At 34.1% G+C, this 23,460-nt stretch overlaps 1 protein-coding gene across 1 annotated transcript in view; it reads left to right on the forward strand.

Annotated features, from left to right (window-relative positions):
• Dad (Daughters against dpp) overlaps window positions 1–20,879 on the forward strand; it is a 70,826-nt gene extending 49,947 nt beyond the window's left edge. The window contains exons 6-7 of the mRNA XM_034331857.2: window positions 16,658–16,858; window positions 17,192–20,879. Coding sequence (XP_034187748.2) covers window positions 16,658–16,858; window positions 17,192–17,541 — 551 coding nt within the window. The 3' untranslated portion in view covers window positions 17,542–20,879. The remainder of the gene's footprint in view (window positions 1–16,657; window positions 16,859–17,191) is intronic.
• Window positions 20,880–23,460: the final 2,581 nt, after the last annotated feature.

A 23,460-nucleotide genomic window follows, 5' to 3' on the forward strand; every position in this document is an offset into this window, starting at 1 on the left:
CTTTATTATAATTTTTAATTCTCATTTTACAGTGAACACGAGATTTGTCTTAATTAGTATCTCAAACTCTGGGATATCTGCTCTTTAGTCTTGAAACGAATGGTATATGCAATAATCATAGTCAAATAAACAATTGTTTTACGGTAAACTTTGAAAAAGTACCGGTCAGAAATATTGCTGTTATTGATAGCTACTTATCGATCAGCTATGCAATCGCGGTTTAGAGTAACAATACTGCACATACATAGAAGAGAATTCCTATCAAGTGGTCGCACGATGCACCAAGCTATGCGATACGCGTGCTGCACGCGAATATATACGAAAAGAGAAGAAAAAATATGAAGGTCGTTCGCAGGAATTCTAAAGGTGCAACGACACTTTCGCGAGACCAACCGAAGATCAATAGCTTTGTTTTGAAAGCTGCATAGAAGAAATTTAATGAACTAGAACGTACGTTCAGACTTGCAATTTCCTAGTTCATTCAACCCTTTGGTCTCTAAATTTGAATTTCATTTATTTTTTTATTTTTTATGTTAAAAAATTCAAGATTTCCAGTTTACCAAAATGGGATAAAATATAGGAAAAATGAAGCGTATAATTTTTCATTTTTGGAAAATAAATTGAAAAGACTGATTTTTCTCGTGCAATAGGAACGAAAGATTTCAATTGGGTATTTCGGATTGACTTGACCTATTCTTTGATGCACACACGACTGAGGAGATCAGTCCAACAAAATGATAGCGCAAATAGAATTTATTTATTTTTCAGTCGATCATAGGTCAGCGAGCGTGAAACGTTCACTCGACTCTCCATTTTCCCTGATTATATTTCTCCATTGAAATTGAAAATGTCGAATTTTCCTATGACCGTGACGTAATTTAAATCTCCAAATGGAATTTATATCAAAGTAGATAAACGATCCACGATTTAGCATGGAGTCTATCTTTTAGTCGTAGATTACAAAAAGGACGCGAACGAAAATTTCGATCGTATCAATCTATATCTTCAGATTTTTATCTCTCTAAACACTGATCGATTGATTTATGATTGTAACAAATTTTAAAACGTCACAATTATCCCGTTGAATCATAGAAAGTAACTACTCGTGCTACTTGTCACGTTATTTCAGTGTCGAATGGAACGTATCCTTATCTTAGGAAAATATTTCTTGTTACTCCGATTCAATTAATTTTCACGAGCTCATTATATTTAATCACTCTCCGGTAAACGTGCTTTTAATTTCTATATTTCATTTTATAAGTTTCACTGAGATTGATTTTATCGGTACATGATATTAGCAATTACAAACTGATTTAATTAACACGTTGACCGTCACAGGTGCTGTATAAGATTCTTGTATCTTTTAGGCATTTATAATTTAAAATTTTTAAATAAAAAAATACTTTTCAAAATATATTGTTTCAGTTTATTACAGTTAATCTCTTTTTATTCGCGGTTTAAAATTCCAGAAGTTTTGCGAACTCACTTCACTGTAGTTTTATTTTCGCTTTTCATATTTAACCATTGTTTATTATTACTTGACACACAAGGTTCGATATTATCCGCTATAAGTCTTGAAACGTAATACCGCGGACTTTATTTCAAATTATTACTTTCATTTATATTTCAAAGTGATTTAAGCATCGACTGTACAAAGCAGATAGTTATTTCTCACCTCAATCCTAAAACGACTAATTAACGTCCTTTTTATATTTATTCACGTATCAAGCAATCGTTCAATAGATATTTGATTCGACTCGAATACGTTTTATTGTCTTCCTAATGAATAACGAGGTGTAAATACCGCTCGTTTTTGCAAGTTGATGCAACAGAGGATATACGTTAGAGGATATAAAGAGTTCTCGTTCTCGTGTAAGGTGCATTTTATGATACGAATCATTGGCGTAGAATTAACCGTAGATTTATTGGCCATGGAATGTTAACTTGTAATGACTTTCAAAGTAGCGAAAGTTCGCTTTGAAGGAAACTAATGTATCTACAAATTGTAAATGCAACTGTTTGGATGATTTATTGTATCTTGTCACTACATTGTAAACACCTTCAATTTGCACGGCAAAGTATTCAGATTATAACAAGTTTAATAAGTACAGGTTTTACACCATTAAATTGAAATTTGTTTGAAATGTTGCTGCTGATATAAAATGACTATTGCAAATATTGCTCAATTTTGAAGTAAAAATTTCATTTTATAATTAAAATCTTTTATCACTTTATCAGAAAAAAGATTATAATGCTTCCAGATATTAAATTAAAAAATAATTGTAAAATTTCTTTATGTATTTTATGAAATTTATTCATTCTTCATAAAATATGTATTAATTGACTGGAATGGGAGATTCTCTTTTAACAAAGGGAATTCATTGAAATCAATATTTTATGAATTTTCTCGAAATGTACGGATTCAAACTTCTTGTGACAATTGAAATAAATAAATCGATTTATCGAACAAAAATTTTCCAGTCGCTGATACAACTTCTTATCTCAATGCAAAATTGCTTTCATGCTTAACCGGGGATTAGAGATCGTTTTACTGGAGGCCTATGGAGAAGGACAGAAGTCCAAGGGGAGGGAGGAAAATAAAAATAAATTATTCTAGAAATTATAACTTTTTCTCTGACATTCTGCATAAAATTTAAATTTGAAAATATAAAAATACAAAGATATCATATTTTGAAATTTCCAAATATGCAAATGTAGAAGTGCAACGACATCGAATTTTCATATTTCCAAATATGCAAATTTAAAAGTATAGGAATTCTAAAATTTCAAACTGTGAAACTGAGCACCCATCAGTGGCTACTCCCCCACTTTCCTTCGAGAAGCGTGGTAACCGCGTGTTTGCAGAGGGTGAAAGAGGCGGAGGAGACGAAGGTGCATGCGGGAGGTCGTAGAAGGTCGTGGAGGAGGTAGAGCACGAAACGAAGCGGAGAGGCAAGGTAGCCTTCTGTAGCTTTAAATCAAAGAGCAACAGAGATGAAGGGGTACACGTGTAACAGGGCGAAGAACGAGGGAAAGAGACCGATGGCAGGGGTAAAGTGGAAGAGGTGTAGACTGGTTAGGTGGATATAGCTAAATAATTGAAGCAAGACAAAGAGGGAAGAAAAGCATTAGCTTGATAAAGAGACAGAGGGAACGAGAGGTTAGGCGGCGCCTGGTATGTGGCGCCTTCACTGGCGTCGGGCCATCTTTTATTCTGCTATTACAAAGCGTCAACACGTATCTTATATAGGCAAGACATGGTTGGAGAGTCTCAGAAACATTTACACCCGTGTGGATGTGTGTTTTACACACGCCTACGCACACAGAACCATGTGTGCCTAACGCGTACCCACTGTGTCTATACAGGGTGTTCACAGTAACGTTACACACGATTTTCCAGTCACTCGTAATATTATAATGAAAGAAAGTGATTAATGCTTAGAAATCTATCATTAAGTCTATATAGACTTACATTTTCAGAAAACAAGATGAAAAAGAAAATACTGTATCTTTATATAAATAAATTTATAACTTGTACTTATGAATACAATAATTATAAAGTTATATGTTTTCATAGAAAGAATTTAATATAAATTTTAAATGTTTCATTGTTTTTATGTGTTTTCCATTCAACACAGATAAATTTTAGTTAATTGGTTTTTTAATTATATATATTATAGTAAATGACTGAAAAACCGTGCATAGGTGTTAATATGAACACCCTATGTACATTGCCGTCGTTTTAGCGAGATCCCGGTTTCCGGAAGATGCTGAGGCGAGGCTGATCGAGCTAAGCGCGTTTCCGCTCCTCTCGGCTCGTTTAGATAAGTAAGGTCTCTCTTTTCTTTTTTTTTAACCATTCCGACCATGATTTTACCGTGTCTCTAGCGATATCAAAGCGTTAATACCGCTTTTTAAATTCTTTTTCGGTGATTTGCTTTTCGTTTCTTTGAACCTTTGCGGTTTCTTATCTTCGAAGATGCATTTGTCCTTTTTCTTTTTATTTTCACTTCGAAATTATTCGATTTCGGCTTGTAGTTGACTCTCTTAGTCATCTTTTTGTTGACATAGGATCTGACGGGGTTTTTGATAATTTTAACATTATTATCTTATCCCTCTTTGTTTAATTGCGTTCGGTTTCAACTTTTGATTAACTCTGTTTTTTTGCAAACCTTTTTGATATATTTATCATTATGTTCTTTATTTTTTACTTACTCTTTATGAATTTATCTCATTCCATATGTCACCAGCTCATAAATTTTGTTTCACATTTATGTAAACAAAAAAGGAACAGAAATTTTTTATTTTCTTATAGTTTTGTTTGATTCTTTAGATTAAAGTGTAGATTACATATACAATTAATTTGCCGCGAATTAAGATATTTATTATTTTATTTTTTTCTAATGTTATTAAACAGATTTTTGAATTAGAAGATTTATTCATAGTATTTTTAATTTATTTGACGGTTTCTCCTTTTATCATTTTATTTTATTTTTTCACGGCTAAGATTATCCATCTTCGTAGCATTTTGGACGTAGTATGTCCTCTTGCACCTGTTACGAATCCATTTCGAACACATTAAACACAAGCTAAGCGAATCATCAGCAATTTCCTCGGTGGCATGTTAGCGAACTCCGTTTCCTGGTAAATCTTCGACGATGATTGTGTGTTTCACCTGACACCGGGCCATGTGCACACGCAGGGACCTCTCGTACAATTTTGTAATTCTCTGAATGAACATTACACCGTCGGTCATTAAGGCGCCACTTCCTTTAAAGCAGTGGGGTAATGTTAGCAAGAGTAAATTCAGAAACAGAAATTTAACTCATATGTTGAGTGTAATCGACACTATGTAAGTACACTCGCGATTAAATCAGACTTCCTTAGGGAAAATTGTGATACAGAGGAAATAGGAATTCTCAGAATCTTAATTTTGACAATATTAATATTAGAAGTAATTTAGAAAGAAAATAATACAATTTTTAGTTATTAAATGTTACAATATTTAGTACATAACCGTGGAATATGAATAATAAATAAATATCAATTAAAATTTTTCCACGTATACTTTTACGCGCAAGTAGTGGGGGAGGTCAGAGACCTAAGTATGTACTTACATATATGGGACCGCTTTCGCCACATTGTCATTTTCCCTAAAGACGCCTAAGGGGAAAAACGAGAACCCGAGACATCACTATTTTTCCTGGTTTGGAGACTGATTTGATCGTGGGTGTACATTATCGCTCAAAAGTCATTATTGATTAATAATTCTAATTTATTTAGAAGAAAAATATTTTAATTACTACTCTATCTAATCAATATTAAATATTACATTAGAATATCATAATAAAAAAATTTTAAAAGATATTAAATTTATCCTAAAGCTCTGTTTCATATAGTTATGTGTGAGACGTACTATTACAAATCACGTTCCTAGCATTCTCTTGTACATATACGATTACATTTTATATATTTTGTGCAGATGTTTTTTTGGTACAATTATTTCATACAATTTATTAGATATACGAGTTACGTATCATATTTTAAAGCTCGACATAAATCAATGACATCCGAGTTAATTAAATTTTCATTCAACTGTTCTGGGATATTAAAATTCATTTCTAAACGCGATTAGAATAAATCATAATCTGATTAATTCTCCATCGTATGTACGAACGAATCCTTTGCTGTCAGTGAGGAAATCCATATAAAATAATAAATGAGGATACTTGAAAAGAAGTTCGTCGAACATTTCACGAAGGCAAGCTACATTACATAACGCTTACGCGAAAACAGTTTCCTCTTCCGCGTCTATTTCAATACTAATCGTACGAAGCGTACCCCGCAATAGCACCAAGTCTCAGTACTATAAGCACGGTTAACGCGAAAGGTAACAATTATTATTATTCTCGCTTATGGCAGTGTCAATCTACGTGAAATTGTATTATCGTGTACTACTGTTTGCTTCAATTTATTAACACTTTAACTGAAATTTTCGAAAATTTCATCAGGTAGTATTTCTATTTTTCATGTCTTATTTATTATTTTCGTGATATTTCATTATTTTTAAAGAATTTCTAGTAATATGGGTGATCGATTTCCATAGAAATCGATATCTAGGTAGGCCCCTTTCCAGAAATGTGAATCTTCACCATCCTGAAAAGTGTCTTTTTAGACAGCAATTAGAATTCCCATGTACTATGTCTCAATAACGAATCATCCTTTCTCGTTTAAGGCGTTCGTCCTCGAGCTGGCGACTCTCTGACGCGGTCACCTGTCGCCTGTGACGCGCGTTCACGCGATCGTTTCGCGATCGACACAAACTTTTTTTCGCCTTTACAGCTGTTCCCATCGGTTTATGCAAGCCTTTTTATCGATCTGACAAAGACTCGAACGCAATGTCGCTTCCTCGACCCATTCGTTTTCAAGCGACACTTTTACCTTTACCTACCTTTCACCATGATACTCTGCACCGATCGGTTTCACGGTCAGGATTATTTCATGCAATTCGTAATTTTGGTAAAATGTTAGTATTGAAATGAGAAAGGGGTTCATTGCACGTAATAACCATTAGATTTTTGTATGTAAAGTGGAGTTGATTTGAAAATATCAAAAGTGTGAATCATTAATCTAATGACATAAAAGTATCATAAAATAGCAGATATTATATCAATTTGAAGCTTAAAGCTTACAAAAAGTAATTACGTCAGTAATTTGTTAATATTTTTAAAATAAATTGGCTGGTTGTCAAAAAAGCATTTGTGTATTACTCAGTAATTGATAAGATAACTCTTTGATAACTAGTAAGTTTCTATTAAAAATATTAATTAATTGTTTATATAGTCATTTTCAGTAGACTTTAAGCTTCAATTTGATATGTTATAAGTGATATTTCGTGATACTTTTATGTCATGAAATTGTATCAGACTTTAGGTTCTGGAATTGCTATCTCATCTGCTATGCAAAAATATGGTTTGTTGCAATTAGCAAACAGCCATTTTGCATTAAGAAAATTAATGATGGGTTTATGTAGTCATTTTCGTCATTTCTTAAGCTTTAATTTGATATGTCATAAGGATTATTTTATGATACTTTTATGTCATGAAATCATGTCAAAATTTATATGTTTCAAAATTGGTCATTTGATACCTAATTATATCTTTTGTAATTATCCAACAATACAGTACACATTGTTCTATTTTTGTATGAAATGTAGTTCAATATTTTTCCAAAATTAATTAAAATTTATATGTATTTATTGCAAAAATATCAACAAGTGAAATCGCATTCATGAAACGATGCAGAAAATCTTGTGAATAGCATTGCTTCGGATATGTTCAAGATAAGTGGTATAAAAGTAGGAAATGGAATTGAAACGTTATCGCGTTATCGATGAGCGAATTTTTCAACTGATACACATTTTACATACAAATAAGAAATTATTCAAATGTCAATCATCCGATCGACCGGCTAATATTTCTGATAATCTTGATCACAAACCACAGACTTTCAAGAATGCGTCCTGGAAAATAACGTTTATGTAAAATAAAAAGAATGTCCCATGGCCGGGAGATGTTGGGTCCCTTGAGGACTCGCTTCAAGGCAAGCTACTAGTTTCATATTTTACTCTACCGTCATCTAGTTTCGCCGAGTTTCCGATTACACGTAAGATCACGATGAAAATGATTCTTAGTTTACCAGTCTACCGATCTAGCTGACAGAGATTGATTGATTTACGAATTGTAAATCAACAACGAGCGCAATTTTAATGCAAGCTTCCTGTGCTGCTCGCTCTTGTCGTGTTGCAATAAATCCATTTATTATTGATAATTGTTTCGTAAGTTCCTCTTTTTTCCTTTTAATTAAGGAAGATGTAAGGAAGCAATTATTTGTGAAAAGAATTAATTAGTTTATTACTATCATTTGTTTTTCATATTTGCTTGAAATCGATTACTTCTTACGTTCAGTCTGGTTCAATTAAATGAAATTATGTAAAACAAAATTAAAATTCAGATTTAAGTTTACAATTAACTGATGACTGATGGCGTTAGCTTGATCGAGAAATTATGCTAGTACCTTACTATGCTCATACATTCCATGCAATTTGATCGTATCATTTCGCTACTTATGAATCATTTTCATACAGGAATTCTTAATTACGTTATTATTCTATATCTTATTTCTTGAACTAGTTCATTGCAATTAGTTGCAACGTCCAGGCATTAAAAATTATTATCAAGATTAATAATGTTACTTTTGCAGTAGGTAAATACCTAGCTCATTCTATGTCTTATTTAACCAGAATAAAATGCGATCAAGGTGTAGTACACTTGCAATGAAATTATGCTTCTCCATGAAAATAGTGATATCCTGAATTCTAATAAAAAAAGGGAGTCCAATGTGTATAGGTACATATAGGGAAAAATTTGAATTGACATTTATTTTTTATTCATATTTCTCAACTATATACTCAATTTCATATTTAGTAATTAAAAATTATATTTTCTAAATTATTTCCAACATATTTTGCTAACTTTTTTAATCGCATTTATTTTATAAAGTTTATCAATTTTAATAATGTGGGTCAGAAAGGGTTAATTTCACCTGACATGCAAGTTCTATATGAAAAAATCACTTATATATTAATGATAAAATGATAAATTGTTTTTCTGTTAATGAATAATAATGTAAATTATAAAAAATTAATTTCACTCTATGCGAGTCCATAATAGTCACTAAACAATATCATCTGAACACGCGTGGGTATGCAAGTACCTAACTCACGGTGAACATTAAACATTTTTCTAAACAAGCACACGTGAATTCAGCGTGCTGAAAGAGTTAATGTAGCGTGTATACAAGCTCGGCAAGTAGGCGTGTATAAACGTCGAAAGGCAAACAACAGTCAGAAGTTTACAATCGGTGGCCGGCTTTCTCGCGTGGTACGCATGTCGTTAGGTATGCGACACGTATGGTATACCTACACTGTCCTACACCGAGTCCGCATGGTCGTAGAAAGGCCGTTTGAAGGACAAGGGTCATGTCTGACTCCGATACATACATATACACACAAGACACGGCCACTGACTTTTGCTGTTCACCTTTACCGTATACGCTGCCATCCACATGTGCGTGCGTCTTTCTACCCTTCTGTCATGCTTCCACTTACACCGTAGAATTTAGCCACGATGAAAGGGAAATTTTTGGAAACATTTAGGAAATTAAAGGTTCTTTTAACAGGTAAAGGCTCTATGGTTGTATTTGATGAAGATTTAATTAAGTGAAATGTGATTTCATAAGTAAAAATTAATGGAGGCTTAAGGTGTGATGAAAACAGGCACATAAGCACTTTAGCAATATCTTAACTTTTGGTGCAATTTGGCTGGGCAATACTAAACTGTAAATTGATTAATCCATGGTTGGTTTCAATAAAGAACCATTCATTTTGTAGTAATAATATTTATGAAATGTTTATATAGTCATTTTCACGAAACTTTAAGCTTTAATTTGATATATCATAAGTGCTATTTTATAATAGTTTTATGTCATGAAAATTTGTTAGATCATCTGCATTGCATTTGATGTATCAAAATCTTCGCTGCATTTCTATGTAACATAATAATTATTAATCATACTTTGAAAATTAATAATTTTATAGCCTACATTATAATCCTATCAATAAATAAGAAAATAAAATTACAAAAATCATGAATTCAATGAGTGTTGCAGTCACCGAAGTGTTAATGTGCAATCAAAATTGTATCTGTTTAAGGATTAATTAATTCATTAATGAATGACCAATGGTCCAGATGAAATTTCGCCAAGCCAGTCTCTGAAGTCGATTTCGAAGAAGGCCTTTAAGTGAATCGAGCGTACACAAACGTGGCGACACAGAGTGCCAATGTGTTTTCCCAGTTGGGTCAAACACCCTGAGCTTAGATAAGGTTCCCAACCTTGGCACGGCCAACGTGCTACGTAATGTAGGTGCACTCGCACGCACAGTACACATAGTATGTACGTGTGTATGATCGTAGAACGACGCGTGTAGACCGCACACGCGTTCTTGTCGAGCCCGAAAGAATCACGGGAATGCGAAGAAAATAGCATGGTAAGCTGCTGATATATAATTGTTATTAATGGTGGCGCTGTTGTTTCACACGATAACGTATCGTAAATATACGTCAGGTTCTCCTGGCTTGAAATTTCTGCGTGAAGCTGAATGATAGACCGCTTGTTAAATTCTACTCGGCTAGATTTAACACGTTCACTGTCACAATAGTAACAGACGTTGTAACGAAGGAGTCTTCTTATTGTTAGTGTGACACATTCCAAATGTAAATTTTCAGTTGTTGCATATTTCTAGTTGAAATATGTTTATTATAAAATTTGTAATTATATTTGTGTAGTTTTCAAATTCTAATATTCTAATGATCCAAAATTTTAATATTTTCAAATTCTAACATCCGAAAATTTTAATACTTTAATGATCCAAAATTCTAATATTCCAATATTCTAACATTCTAATATTCTAAATTCTCTCATAAAATCAGATAGCTTCTTCTTCTTGACGCACCTTCTATTTCTGGAATTATGATACTTCAAAACTGTCAAGTTTGGTATGAAATGCTCGTCAAGCCATTTCCTGTAGGTCGTGTGAATTTCGAAATATTCCACGATAAGTCTTCTGATGCATTATCTCAGGCGGCAGCGGTTAGCCTTATCGTCTGGAAACATCATCTGGAAATCTGTGATCTCAGAAGGCCGGTGGACGGTGATCGATACAAACAGATAACCATTAATCGCAATAAAACTTGAAAATTAAAGTGTTACGGGATACCTTTGAGTAATCCGTCGATTGTTTGCACCAGACATTCGTGAGTGCAAAGTAATCACGGCTTAGAATTTCTTGAATTCTTATTATTGATAAACAGCTTTCCCGATTGTTTGCATTTAGTATAATTACTATCCACTTTCACCTACTATTATAATAATTATTTACTTTCATATATTATATTGTAACACTGTCCTACAATTTCTATTCTAATGATTGTTTAGAATTTTTTAAATTGATTTTTGATAATTCAGTAATTTGAAAATTTATTGTCCATATTTCCTATTGTTCATTTAATTTATATTTTGACAGCTAAATATCAAAATTGAGTAATTACAAAAAATTTACTTCTATATTTTTTCTTTTTTACGGTTACCAAATAAAATCACCCATTTCACGGTTAAACTTTTTTTCTTTTATTACAAATGGTACATTCATCGTATGGAATTTAATGCACAGTTTTTCGTCGATTTTGTCCACGATTTCTTCGAGATCAGACTAATTCCGACACTCCCACGTGTTTCCTTCCCCAGCCGTTGCTCTTTTCTTCGTTGCCGTCAGGATTTATTAGCAGTCGTTATTTACCCCCTACGAATCTTATTCTCGTATAGCAATGATTTACAGGGACGGGGTTTCTGCGAATTCGCGCGTGAATCGTGCTTTTTATACCATTTAAAATTTATTCCTGCACCACCGACACCCTCCTATCGGAAGCTTCCCGACCAGAAGAGGGCTCATGCCATTGGAACCGTAACGTTTTCAGGATTCGTGCTTTTAATTGCGCTAAAAGCCATTTGTCATCGGGATGTTTCCTCGTTTTCTTCCTATTTTCATGGAACACTTGTGTGTACCGGAATGCAATGCTTTCGAGATCAATTCCTTTTTTTTTTCCATTGCTGAAAGGAAAGCCTTTGGGTGGAGTATTTTTAAATGACTTTTGTATTATGTGTTATGTCTTTCTTTGCAAAATGTACTCACCTACCGCACCTCTATCGTATTGCATTCCGAACGAGACTTCAGACACTTTTGCCTCGCACACTGTCGTACGTCTCAGAACACGTTATTTTTTTCTCTCATTTATATTTGCACACGATGTCGTACAAACACCTTGCTATATCGCCACGCGGCCCATTGGTATGCGACGGGAATGTCGATCCCCGAGATCTACGAATGTCACGGACCTTCTTGAATATCTACGATTTTCTAAACCGTTAGAAAAATCCTTTACACTTGCAAAACGCTTGTTCAACTGTTTATGAAACGCGTGTTGCTTCGTAATGTTAAATCTGGCGATATGTGGCAAAAAGGAGGCATATCACAATAGACTAACGCTGCAATCAGAAAGGGAATAATTCTACATGCAAAGTTAATTAAAAATTTTTAATAAAACATTGTTATATCTAGCTTTGTTTTCGAGACGTTTCCGTGAAGAGTCCAATAATCTTTTAAGCGATAAATTGTATTGTTTAAGCAGCAAGTGTCTCTCTAAAATGGCTCGTTTTCTTTTGAATGGAGGATGATCCTTCAAATAAATCCGTTGGACGCGTAATCTGCTCGAAAGATATAAAATAATACAGCGCGGGTACACAAACGAGGACAGTTAACTGCAAGCTGCAACGAATTCCGCAATTGCTCTTTTATCGTGATCTTCAGACTACCGGCCAGAATTGCTTTATTACAGAGCTCAATTCGCTTTCAATTTACCGCGGTCGCTCGCATGAAAGTCGCGTCTCATTGCGCCGGCTCATTAGCTTGTAACTTAACAGACAATCATGCGAATTGCAAAAAAAGAAGGAAAAAACAAGCAATTCTATTGTTGGGAATCGTGAAGAACCTTGGAAAATTTAAAGATTCCTCTACAGTGGCACATATTATAATTTAATATTAATATTTCAAATACAATTTTCTAATCATTTCTAGCAACTTGTAGTAAATTTTTAGAAATTGAAATAAAAATTTGTTACCCACAGATGTGAGGTGACACCAATACCATTTTAAATATTCATATTAGCAAATTTTCAATTTATTTTCTTTTGCTTTTTAAACTTTTATGATTTTTATTTTCTTACCTTTAATTTTAAGACACTTGTAATTTTACTTTTTTTTTTTAAAAATGTTTTATGATTGATACCCGATACATAAAATAAATATAAATGAAGTCAAGAATAATAATACTGAAATCTTAAAAATTATAAGTCCGCGGTTACAAATCTATTCGTTTATCCAGATAAGCAAGATTTTGTTCGGTAGTATTATAGTGGGAAGTTGCGATCTCGGCAAGCTGTATCTTTGCGAGACGCCAGGTTTAAGTGTCCATTCATCATTCCAGAAGGATACAGCTTTATTGCAAACGCGACGAGGGAACTTGAAGAGGGTCACAGTAGGTTTATTACCGGGTTATCTCCTATTGAATCAACACGTAGTCTGGTCCATCGTGATTATCACAATCGCGAACCATTATTTATGGATAATGTTCATCGATACGACGATATCGGTTCAATTGATTTCTCATTTCGTAAGGACGATTCTATACCCATCCTTTATTTCATCGAACAATGATTAATAGAGGTAATCGAAGTGTAAGATAAATAATAAATCATTTGTTGAAAGCTGAAACGTTCAATTATTAACACTTAAAGATATATAAACAAATAGAAATATTTTGCTGAATGATAAACTTTTGAAGCTTTATTAAACCTTAAGCTTTAATATGATATTCCATAAGCACCATTTTGCAGTACTTTTATGTCAGATTTTCTATCTCAAAGTTCATCATCTGATATGCAACCAATAATAATTATAATTTTTATAAAAACTTTCAGTTATAATCTAAATATAAATCTGTATAGCAACAAATGACATTAAATATTTTTCCTTTAAATTGATAATCCTTATTAGTAGGCACTATAGTACAATGTGACTGTACAATTATGTAAATGAACGATAAATTTTAATCTGGACATTGAAGTAAATGGCATCAACCTATGTCGAAAGCTTTATAGTTATATTAATAATAGCCGAAGCTGTAATGGGAAAATAACATACATGAAGATCGTATGTGATATGGTATTTCCAATTTTCATAGAAGCTTGTAATTTTCATCAATGATCGGTAATTCTAACTTGAGCGTAGGGTTAAATAATTGCAAACAACGATGCCAGTTTTTCCAGTAAGCCATCAATGTTTAAAATTACGGTGTAAAATTGCAAAAATATTCATTGCAGTAATTAGAACTGTTGCCTTACTTGAACCAAGCCCGTTACAACGTTTAATTAACATAATTTTCTCTAAAAAAACTATTTTGTCAAAAAATAATAATGGGAGCATTTTTGTTTAAAAAATTTGTATTATCTAGTCGTTTCTCTTATCCAAGATGATGGACGGCATTATTAATTGAATGTCCTAATAAAAACAAAAAAAAAGTGTCGAGAAAGCATGATTAGCATGAAAAAGGACGGTAGGAGAGTTGCTACCGCGTGCGCGCGCTTCCTAGACGAAGCGCCATGATTCAACGGGGCGCGCCACGGGTTTGTTGAAAACAGCTAAAAGCTGGCTACGGATGATCATAGATAGACACGAAAATTCGTGGTTCGCCACGACGGCGACGGCGACGACGACGACGGCGGCGACGGCGGCGGGCGACGCGACAAGCGTCCTTGCTCCAACCACTCGCGCTACTACCGATGACGTAATCGTCGCGATACCCCGCAATCTTGGCGCCGCGGTAAACTCGTAATATCTATTTTTATCTGGTGGAAGCAGGGGCACCGCCCCGTCCCTTCTCCCCGTCGCACACAGCCACACTAGGACGTACTTCGACACACCCGTGTTCCATCACCTTCTCCTCCTCTTCTTCCTGACTTCTTAACCTCTAAATTCAGCCTCCGAGTCGCAATGACCATTCTTCAGGCTCATAATAAATGTTTTCATTTAGATATTTAAACGAATCGTTAGATGGCAGCTCCGTTTGAATTTTATGGCGGGATTTTAAAAATTGTCAGGGCGGCAGTAAAAATTTTACAGCAAAGACATTTCTAAACGCTTTAGATCTTCCCATCTCTTTGGGGCAGATAGATATGCTCAACTGGAATCCATAATTTCATAATTCTACTTATCTGAACGAGAAGAAGTGAGAAAAGAAATTATTTTGACCTTTTCGCTTAGAAACTGAGTCCTAGGTAATTGGTTTCACAAATTTTTCCCTTCTCTTTTGATGAGGCTTTGCTTGTTAATAGATCATGATACTATTATAAGAATTTCCTAAATATTACAATTTCGAAAATAAACGCTCAATAATTTAAAGGGCCGCCCTGACTCCTCCATAGTTACACCAATTTCTGAGTTCCTTGAGTATCTAGGAATTTCAAGACAGAAAGAGATAATCGTGAAACGTGACTAGAATTAGAAATTACGAGGCGACAATTTACACGGTATTACCTACCGCTGAGAAGTTGGCGATAACTTCACGGTTCCGTTGAAAGATGGCGTAAACACGTTCCAATCGGGGAAACAGGTTAGGGTAGGTTCGGGCGCCAACGTCGCGGCGACACGTTAATTATAGCAAAAAGTTTCGATCGATTTATTGATCGGACGCGAGCTCGTCTTCGCCGGTGTTTTGCATATTTTAAAAGCATTTTCGATGTTCCTTTTTAAGGATGTCTGATAAAACCGGGCCAATCAGGTTCACCTGTAATGCTGCTGCTCTTCCTTTTATCTTCGGCGAACGGTTCGATGTTCCCCATAAATGTCAGCCGCTGCAATTAATCATTGATTAAAACGAAGCAATTGGAAGTGATTCGCGGGATTTTTCTGTCGTTTCATCCAGTTGATATATACATGATAATTCAGTCTTCAACGACGTTCTTTTTTACTTATTTATTGAAGGTGATCATGCAAAATGTGGCGCCAAGGATAGAAACTAACAATTCGATTATTTCATTTAGCAATAATTTAATAATTTTCTGGATTTCATATTTAACAATTATTAACAAAATTATAATAATTTACTGAAGTTGCTTTTACACAATTTATTTTTATAGATCAAATTGTATGAAGTATTTAGCCGCCATATTGGTTCCCAAAGACCGACATTACGAACTTAATTCAACCAAGAAATTAGAAAATGAAAACCGTAGGACAATTCTAAATACCGGAAATTCAGGATAAATTAATAATTTGAAATAAATAAAATGAAACATTATATTAAAAAATAATTTTTTCATGTTTGAATGAAATATTTTGAACCAACGATACGGTGAAGTTTCTCAAGACAAATATCCAATATTTGAATGATTTGAAAGTCATACGTTTTACTTGTTAATGCAGATATCTTCTGCCTTTCAACGTCGTAGATTCTTTTTCCTTTCTCCGTCTGCTCTCTTGTCTACTCTCGAATCTGGCGCCGTCGTTGTCCCTACGATGGTTGGCGAAGCGCGTGGGACTTTCCGGCGACAAGTCCTTTATGATACCGCTTGGTATATACGCCCGCAGCCTCTCACCGAACACTTTTACCAAGAAAGAGAAAGACTTCTCGTTAATGACGGATCTCATCTTGTTTCGTGGCATGCCTCTGTATCACATTTCGTGGAAATTGTTCCGTAAAAACAGTTGATTAAACTCTTTCCTACCCACGCTATCGAGCAGCTTTAATTAATAAACTTTCAGACAGCGGATATGTTTAAATTTGTTAATAAAAGTTAACAAGTGTATAATTCGATCATTCTGACACGTATTCTTTTAATACTTTGATGTATTTAAATTCGCATTATTAAGATAGGAAATATTAATTTTTCAAAACTAATTATTTTTAATCTAATCTTGTTACAGGTGAAACAGGTCAGAAGGAATGGTGTACCTTAGCATATTGGGAACTGGGTGGTCGAGTGGGTCGTTTGTACCCTGTGGAACCTTCAACAGTGAATGTTTTCGATTCTCTCCACGATGGCGATGGCCTTTGCTTGGCAACGTTAGCTGAGAATCATGTTGCACCTCCTGCGGTCCAAAAGACACGAAGCAAAATTGGGCTTGGTAAGATTCTTCGTCATCTTTTATTTTCTGTATATTCGGCTGCAATGTAGGCTTCTTTTAATTAATGTTAAAGATAGAAAGAGGAACCCAGAACAATGTACCAAAATTCAAAGATTTTAAAATTCTAAAAATTTAAATTATAATTAATAATATTAAACACTTGATACTGTTAGTAAAGCCAAGGGAGAGGTCCAACTCAGATCCTAGTTGCGCCAATGACCTTAGGGAGAGCCACAGCTAAAGAACACAAAGAAGCCTAAATTGCACGTGATCATACATGACTTGAAAGAAACATTTTATTTAGAAGAAAAAAAATTATGATTTTGTTGATAGGTTTAATGCTTAGCCAAGAAGCAGATGGTGTATGGGCGTACAACAGATCTGAGAGCCCGATTTTCGTGAACTCGCCTACTTTGGATGACCCAGAGTCTAGAACGTTACTCGTCTATCGTGTGCCTCCTGGCTTTTGTCTGAACATTTTCGACCGTACCAAAATCCTGCAACTGCCATACGGCAATGGTAATACGAGAACAAGCAATCAGGCATCAGGATTCGCGTCCGGTCCTGTTGATATCAACTCCGTCCGAATCAGCTTTGCCAAAGGCTGGGGACCCAAGTACTCAAGACAGGAAGTCACCTCTTGTCCGTGTTGGCTCGAAGTACTCCTAGCACCGTGCAGGTGATCCCTACACCTAATCGTGATGGTATTCAGTCTCGTCCGTTTGCGCCTCTTCTTCCTCCTCGTCGTCCTCGAAGAGGACCGATACGGCAAACTGACGCAGCAACGACGAAGCTCCGTCCCAAAGGCTGCCAACGGATACTCAAAACGACGCGGATCGCCGCCAGCAGTCTTACCAAAGTACGCCGCCATACATCCAGGAACAGCGCCGTTTTCTTCACCGAAATGAACGAAGAAGAAAAAAAATAATAATAATGAATCATTCGGCAAGAGCGTTTCTTGTGCCTACGAACGGAGGATATGCAGTTCTACGTGGTACTCGATCGTCATACCTTGATAACCTCTCTCGGCTATATCGTAACGAAATATTCGTCTTGATTTGCCAATAATACCGTTGTACTTTCTTGATAACGTTAAATGAGATTTCACAATAAAATAAAAGCGAAGCGGACACATCCGCTAGGTCTAGTCAGTGGTATTTAACGTTTCTGAAGCTTGACGCTTATTTCCCGCGTTAAGAATAAAGAACAATTTATTGAAATCATAGAAAGTGCAAGGGTAACATTGGCGTAGTCAATTTAATAGAATCATTTCTCTTCTTCTTTTTTTTTTCTTTTCTGTTTCTTTGTAAGCTTAATTATCCATACTGTCTGGCTATGTCCTCGTTTATAATTAAATAAATCATTGCACTGCAAGGAAGCAGAAGTACTTTGGGCTTCCGATAAGGTCTAGTCAATGGTGTTTGAAGAGCGTACAAGCTTGTTGGTCGCATGGACGTTAAAAAAAATTTATCAAGAAACGAGAACACTGCCAACAGAATCAAAGCAAGTACTTAGTGTTTCTTTCTTTCTTTCTTTGTTCTTTTTTTTTGTTTTTTTTTTTAATAATGTTACCTCCAGAAAGAAAAAGACTTTTACTTTAAAAAGTAACGATATACTTTGTAGTATAAATTCTCCTTCATTTACATTGAACACGGTCATAGATTTGTTAACTTGTCAAAAGGATTCGTTGAAAATTAACTAGATCTAGAGATACCTTTGTGAACTCATTAAATATTCCAAATGAGTTTCACGGAAGGTTCCTAACTAGTCAATAAAGAATATTAGGAAATTGTTAGGAGCTAACAAATCTTATCCCGAATTCTTCTATGTTATAAGTCGAATATATCAGTTGTAATAATCTTGTAATGGCGTTTCATTGATGTTCAAATATCGTGTACCACGAGTACTGTAGTTGTCCCTGATCGTCGTTCGGTGCTGTACATACGTATATGTACATACACTGTGCCTTCCCCAGCTTCCTTCGTGGTGCAATGCGTGTGCGTGTATGTGTCTTCGTGCGTGTGTCTAAGAATGAATGCGAAGAATCTGTGTGTCAGCTACGTTTCGTACCAAATGCCCGAGAGCTTCGTACTACAGTAATACGGTACTGTGATAAAAGTTCAAAACCAGGTCTGGTTTTTTTTTTTTTCCTTCCTTTCATCGGGAAACGCGTTCATAGAGAGCACCGACGAGAAGAAACCACTAAAAAGAAACAAAAGCAATCAATTCGTTGAAACTGTATATTGTACGCAATGTATGCTTGAATTATATGAATCCATAGACTCAGATCTAGAAGAAACGTTGAATTTATAAAGATAGTAGTTTAATCGGTTAATTTTGTACAGTTCTGAGAGAAAATTAGCGTAAGCGAGCGGAGTTTTACAAATTTTATCGCGAATGTCTTCGCTGGAACGATACAGAGAGCATGTGGTATGCGGCTTTTCAAACAATGATTGCAATGTAAAGAGATCGTGTTAGATGAGGTCGGAACGATAATGATTATTGTACGTGTATAGGATGCAACATTGTACCACCAGTCATACGTATTCATTCATACGCATACACAACGCAAGCATGTAGAAAACACAATCGACTGATCGAGTAGTTACATTTTTCGAGCCGTTTGTTACTTTTTCGTACGGCGGCTTTTGTCGGTGTATAAAGCGGGAACAGGTACACTTGGGTGCAACGTAGGGTTCTATTAATTAAGAATAAGTGTAAAGGAAGAATTCTTCGACATTTGCCCTTTTGGGGGAGGAGGGAACGATGGAGAGAGACAGGGAGAGCGGATGATGGGACATTTCTTCTATGCTTTCTTTTAAGTCAGGGAAGGGTATATTGCACGCGACTGTACACTTCGGTGCAATATAGGCTTTTCTAAGTTAAAGATAAGTAGAAGAAGAAGAATCGCCCATCATTTACTTTCAGGATTGGGAAAGCCTAGGGAGAAGCTAGGGAGAGCTCGGGACAAATCTAGAAAGAGCCCAGGGAGAGCCTAAGCAAAAGCCAGGGCAAATCTAGGGAAACCCTAGGGAGAACTAAGGGTACGCTTAGAATAAATTTATGAAGAAACTAATCCAGAATCTCCCATTCTCAGCATACCTAAAAAATATGGATAAATAGGGCCAATGATGAAACACTTCTTCATCTTATACTTCCTCTGAACTAAAAGAAGCCTTAGTTGGACGCAACTGTACATATGCGGTCCTGTATGACATGCCGAACGAGGTATATTGTGATGCGTATATTGTCGCTTAAATGTTATGTATATTAATGTGTATACGTATGTATACAGAAATGTTCATAGGTAGCTAGCTATATCTACTGCAACGGGATGATTCTCAGGCCTGTACATACATACAATTATAAACTTAGCAATCTTAAACCTAATCCAGACCTCCATACATTGGATCGGGTATATAAAAATTGTGAACATTTGTTTGGAAACGTTTAAACAAATGCTTCTATTGAAAATGGATAACATGTGTTTTTATTATAAATAAACAAAATTGTTGACGCGTATTTTGGACAAATGTTTAGCTCTTTGTCTGTAGATCTGGATTAGAATTAAGTATATCAATTTTTTTTTTCCTTCAAGTGCCGTTAAATAAGCAATGTTAGTCTCAGATGAGCTTTCTATACGACAATAATATGAAACTATGTATCCATTTAAAATAATTAAATAGAGGTGCGTACAGGCCCAAGAATCGTTGATAAAAATTGTAACGACAGTGACTATGTCGAAGTCCACGTTGCTTTTTATAGTCCTTTTTTTTTCACGGCTCTAATTTGCTGTTATAGTCGAGGTTGGCTCATCGAACCAAAACGCGTGCGGTCAGTTTTAGAAAAATAAATTTTCTTCGAAACGATCATCGAGTAAAAAAAAAAACACACACGGAGCGTAACACGGCGACCCATATAATTTGTACAAATATTTTATTTTCTTTCGTAAAGATTCGATTAAAAATAAGTTTACTTATTTTGTCAATTACATAATCCCTCATTCGCTTTTTTTTGGTAATTTGTTGATTATGAACGGATGACGAATGATTCGCGGTCGTTTTTGCTAATCCACCGGGACATTATTGTCCCTAGCAACGCTACGCCGGAAAAGGATGTATAGTTTAACGGTGTACTTAACAATATTTTATAATTATAAAACGTACGCAAATCTGAAACTTTGCTGAGAAAGTCCGAGTAGTTTCGTTATATTAGGTAACGATTGTTAAAGAAACCTTTTGACGGGCGAAATATTTATTCGTATTCTTTTCACAGAATCAATAAAACAATTAGTTTGTATATAAAAATGATAACAGAGGATGAAGTAATACCCTTTGACACCCGCATCATGATTAATTAAACGCAGCGAACGTTCGTTCATTACTTTCATCTCGTTCATTCCCATATAAAATAATTATAATATATTGTTAAGATTGTTTATCATGAAATAATACTTGAGTCACAAAGGATCTTTTACAAGAGATCAATTACAAATTGTGTTTAAAAAGAGATCATTCTGATTACTTGTTTACCTCTTTAAAAGTAACAAAATAATTAACGTATATAAATATTCGCATCTAATTATTTCCAACTTGTGTTTGAACGAAACCGTCTGAAGGATAATATAAATCTACTTTAATCTGTAAACATAAACTACGTTGAGGTAGTATTGTTTCCCGAGAGTGAGGTTGGCGGCCTCTATTCGAACACAACAGGGTAATTCGGTTAGTAGAGTTCAGTACGTCGTGCTGTTAAGATGCTTTCGGAATCGCTCCGTGAATAACAGTTTCTCTCGTTTATTATTTTGCTTTAGTTTATTAACCTTTTGGTTTTCTCTTATCCTTTAGCGTTTCTTCTTTCGAAATAAAACGATTATCAATTTCCGCGACGAAAATGGTAATACGGTTAGTGCAAGTGCATCAAATATTGTGTTTGTTCATCTGTCACCTGTCAAAGTCATCGAATGGCGTACAATTAATTTCGTAAGTACTTGTATGAAACTTTAAACTTGTATACGTGCGATTATAATTTATTCTAGAGATTAAAATCTAAATGTTTTGACTTGAAAACCTCATGGCGCGAGTTTTTAATACAGACCGCATCGCTGCGTTTGATTGAACAATGGCGGCCATGACGTCATTTCCGCTGAATTTGAACATTCTTAGCGACGTATTTAAAGTAGATTTAATTTTGATTTTGTAAATAGTATCGATAGCGGATAGTAGGAGAATTAATACTAAAATATTTTATTACAATATCGTTTTATTTTTCTGCTGATTTTTAATGTTATTTTATTAACCTAAATTATTTTTTCTATTCTTCCTATTTTTCTCTAAATTTCATTTTAAAATAAATATTTAATTAAAGTTCTTTTTTTTCAAATATTTTCGCACTGTAAACGTTGGTAAAACAAATATTTAAGAACTTTTATAAACATTTGTTAAAAATAAGTACTTAAAATTCTATAAATATTTAAATCATTCAAAAATACTAATAAAACTTGATTAGAACGTATATTAGGTTCCTAGATAAAGCAAGCAATATTCAATTTTAATGTAGGTATACAAATGAGAACTTACTGCCAGGCTAATTGTACTTTAACACTCCTGTTCCTTATTGAAAAGAAATCCTACGAACAGAAAAGAGTTTTTAATATTCAAGTTTAATAATGACTACACAAAAACATTTTAATTAAACTCTTAATCATTAATAAGAATAAAATAATGCTTCAGTAAATAGTAGCTGATGTACGTAACTATTTGCAATTAAATATTTGAAGATGAAAGCTTTATTACTGAAGTAGATCAATACAGGGTCATTTTGACCCCTAATTTAAAACGTTATTATATACGAATATATAAGTATAATGATATATATAAATTTTGAAAAATTTCTTTATTTCTCTGCTAAGATTGTCTGTGAAACATAGTGCCTTTATAGTCATTTAGAGCGGGAAACAATTAAACGTTTAGATTTTCATACTTTGCTATTGCAATATTGCAAATCTATTTTGCAACACCTTCTCAAAGTGAATAATCATTTGGACGCTGCTATATGGATCAATTCAAAACGTAGTTTAAAGTTGAATTAATTAAATGATGAAAAAACCGTTACAGTAATTAAAAAATTATTTGTTCGATAGAAAAGCATTAATTATAAAAAAAATTAACGTTACAGTGACCATCCAAAAATAATATGAAAATAAAAAGAAAATTATACATTTTTCTTTCTAAAATTTCTTTCTAAAATTAAAAAGTTTTAATCAAATACTTGTAATATTATAAAATAGGAAGTTTTAATTTATTAAATTATTTTGACTAATACTAATATTATATCTGAGCTAGTATACTTGTGGAACAAATAGAAAAATTACAAATTTTTACATTACGAATCTCACCACGATGCCATATAATATAAATAAATAATCTAACCACAGAAACGATAGCAAGCCGAAATACTCTATTACAGGAACCTTAAACCAGCATTAGAAACGATGGACCTATTAATCTATGAACTAAGTCAATAAAACAGGAATTAAAAAACTTTTAATAAATTTATTATTAATAATTATATTATAACTAATACAATATATATGTGTGTAT

The sequence above is a fragment of the Osmia lignaria genome, chromosome 6 (assembly GCF_051020975.1).
Source record: "Osmia lignaria lignaria isolate PbOS001 chromosome 6, iyOsmLign1, whole genome shotgun sequence".
NCBI classification, from domain to species: Eukaryota; Metazoa; Arthropoda; class Insecta; order Hymenoptera; family Megachilidae; genus Osmia; species Osmia lignaria.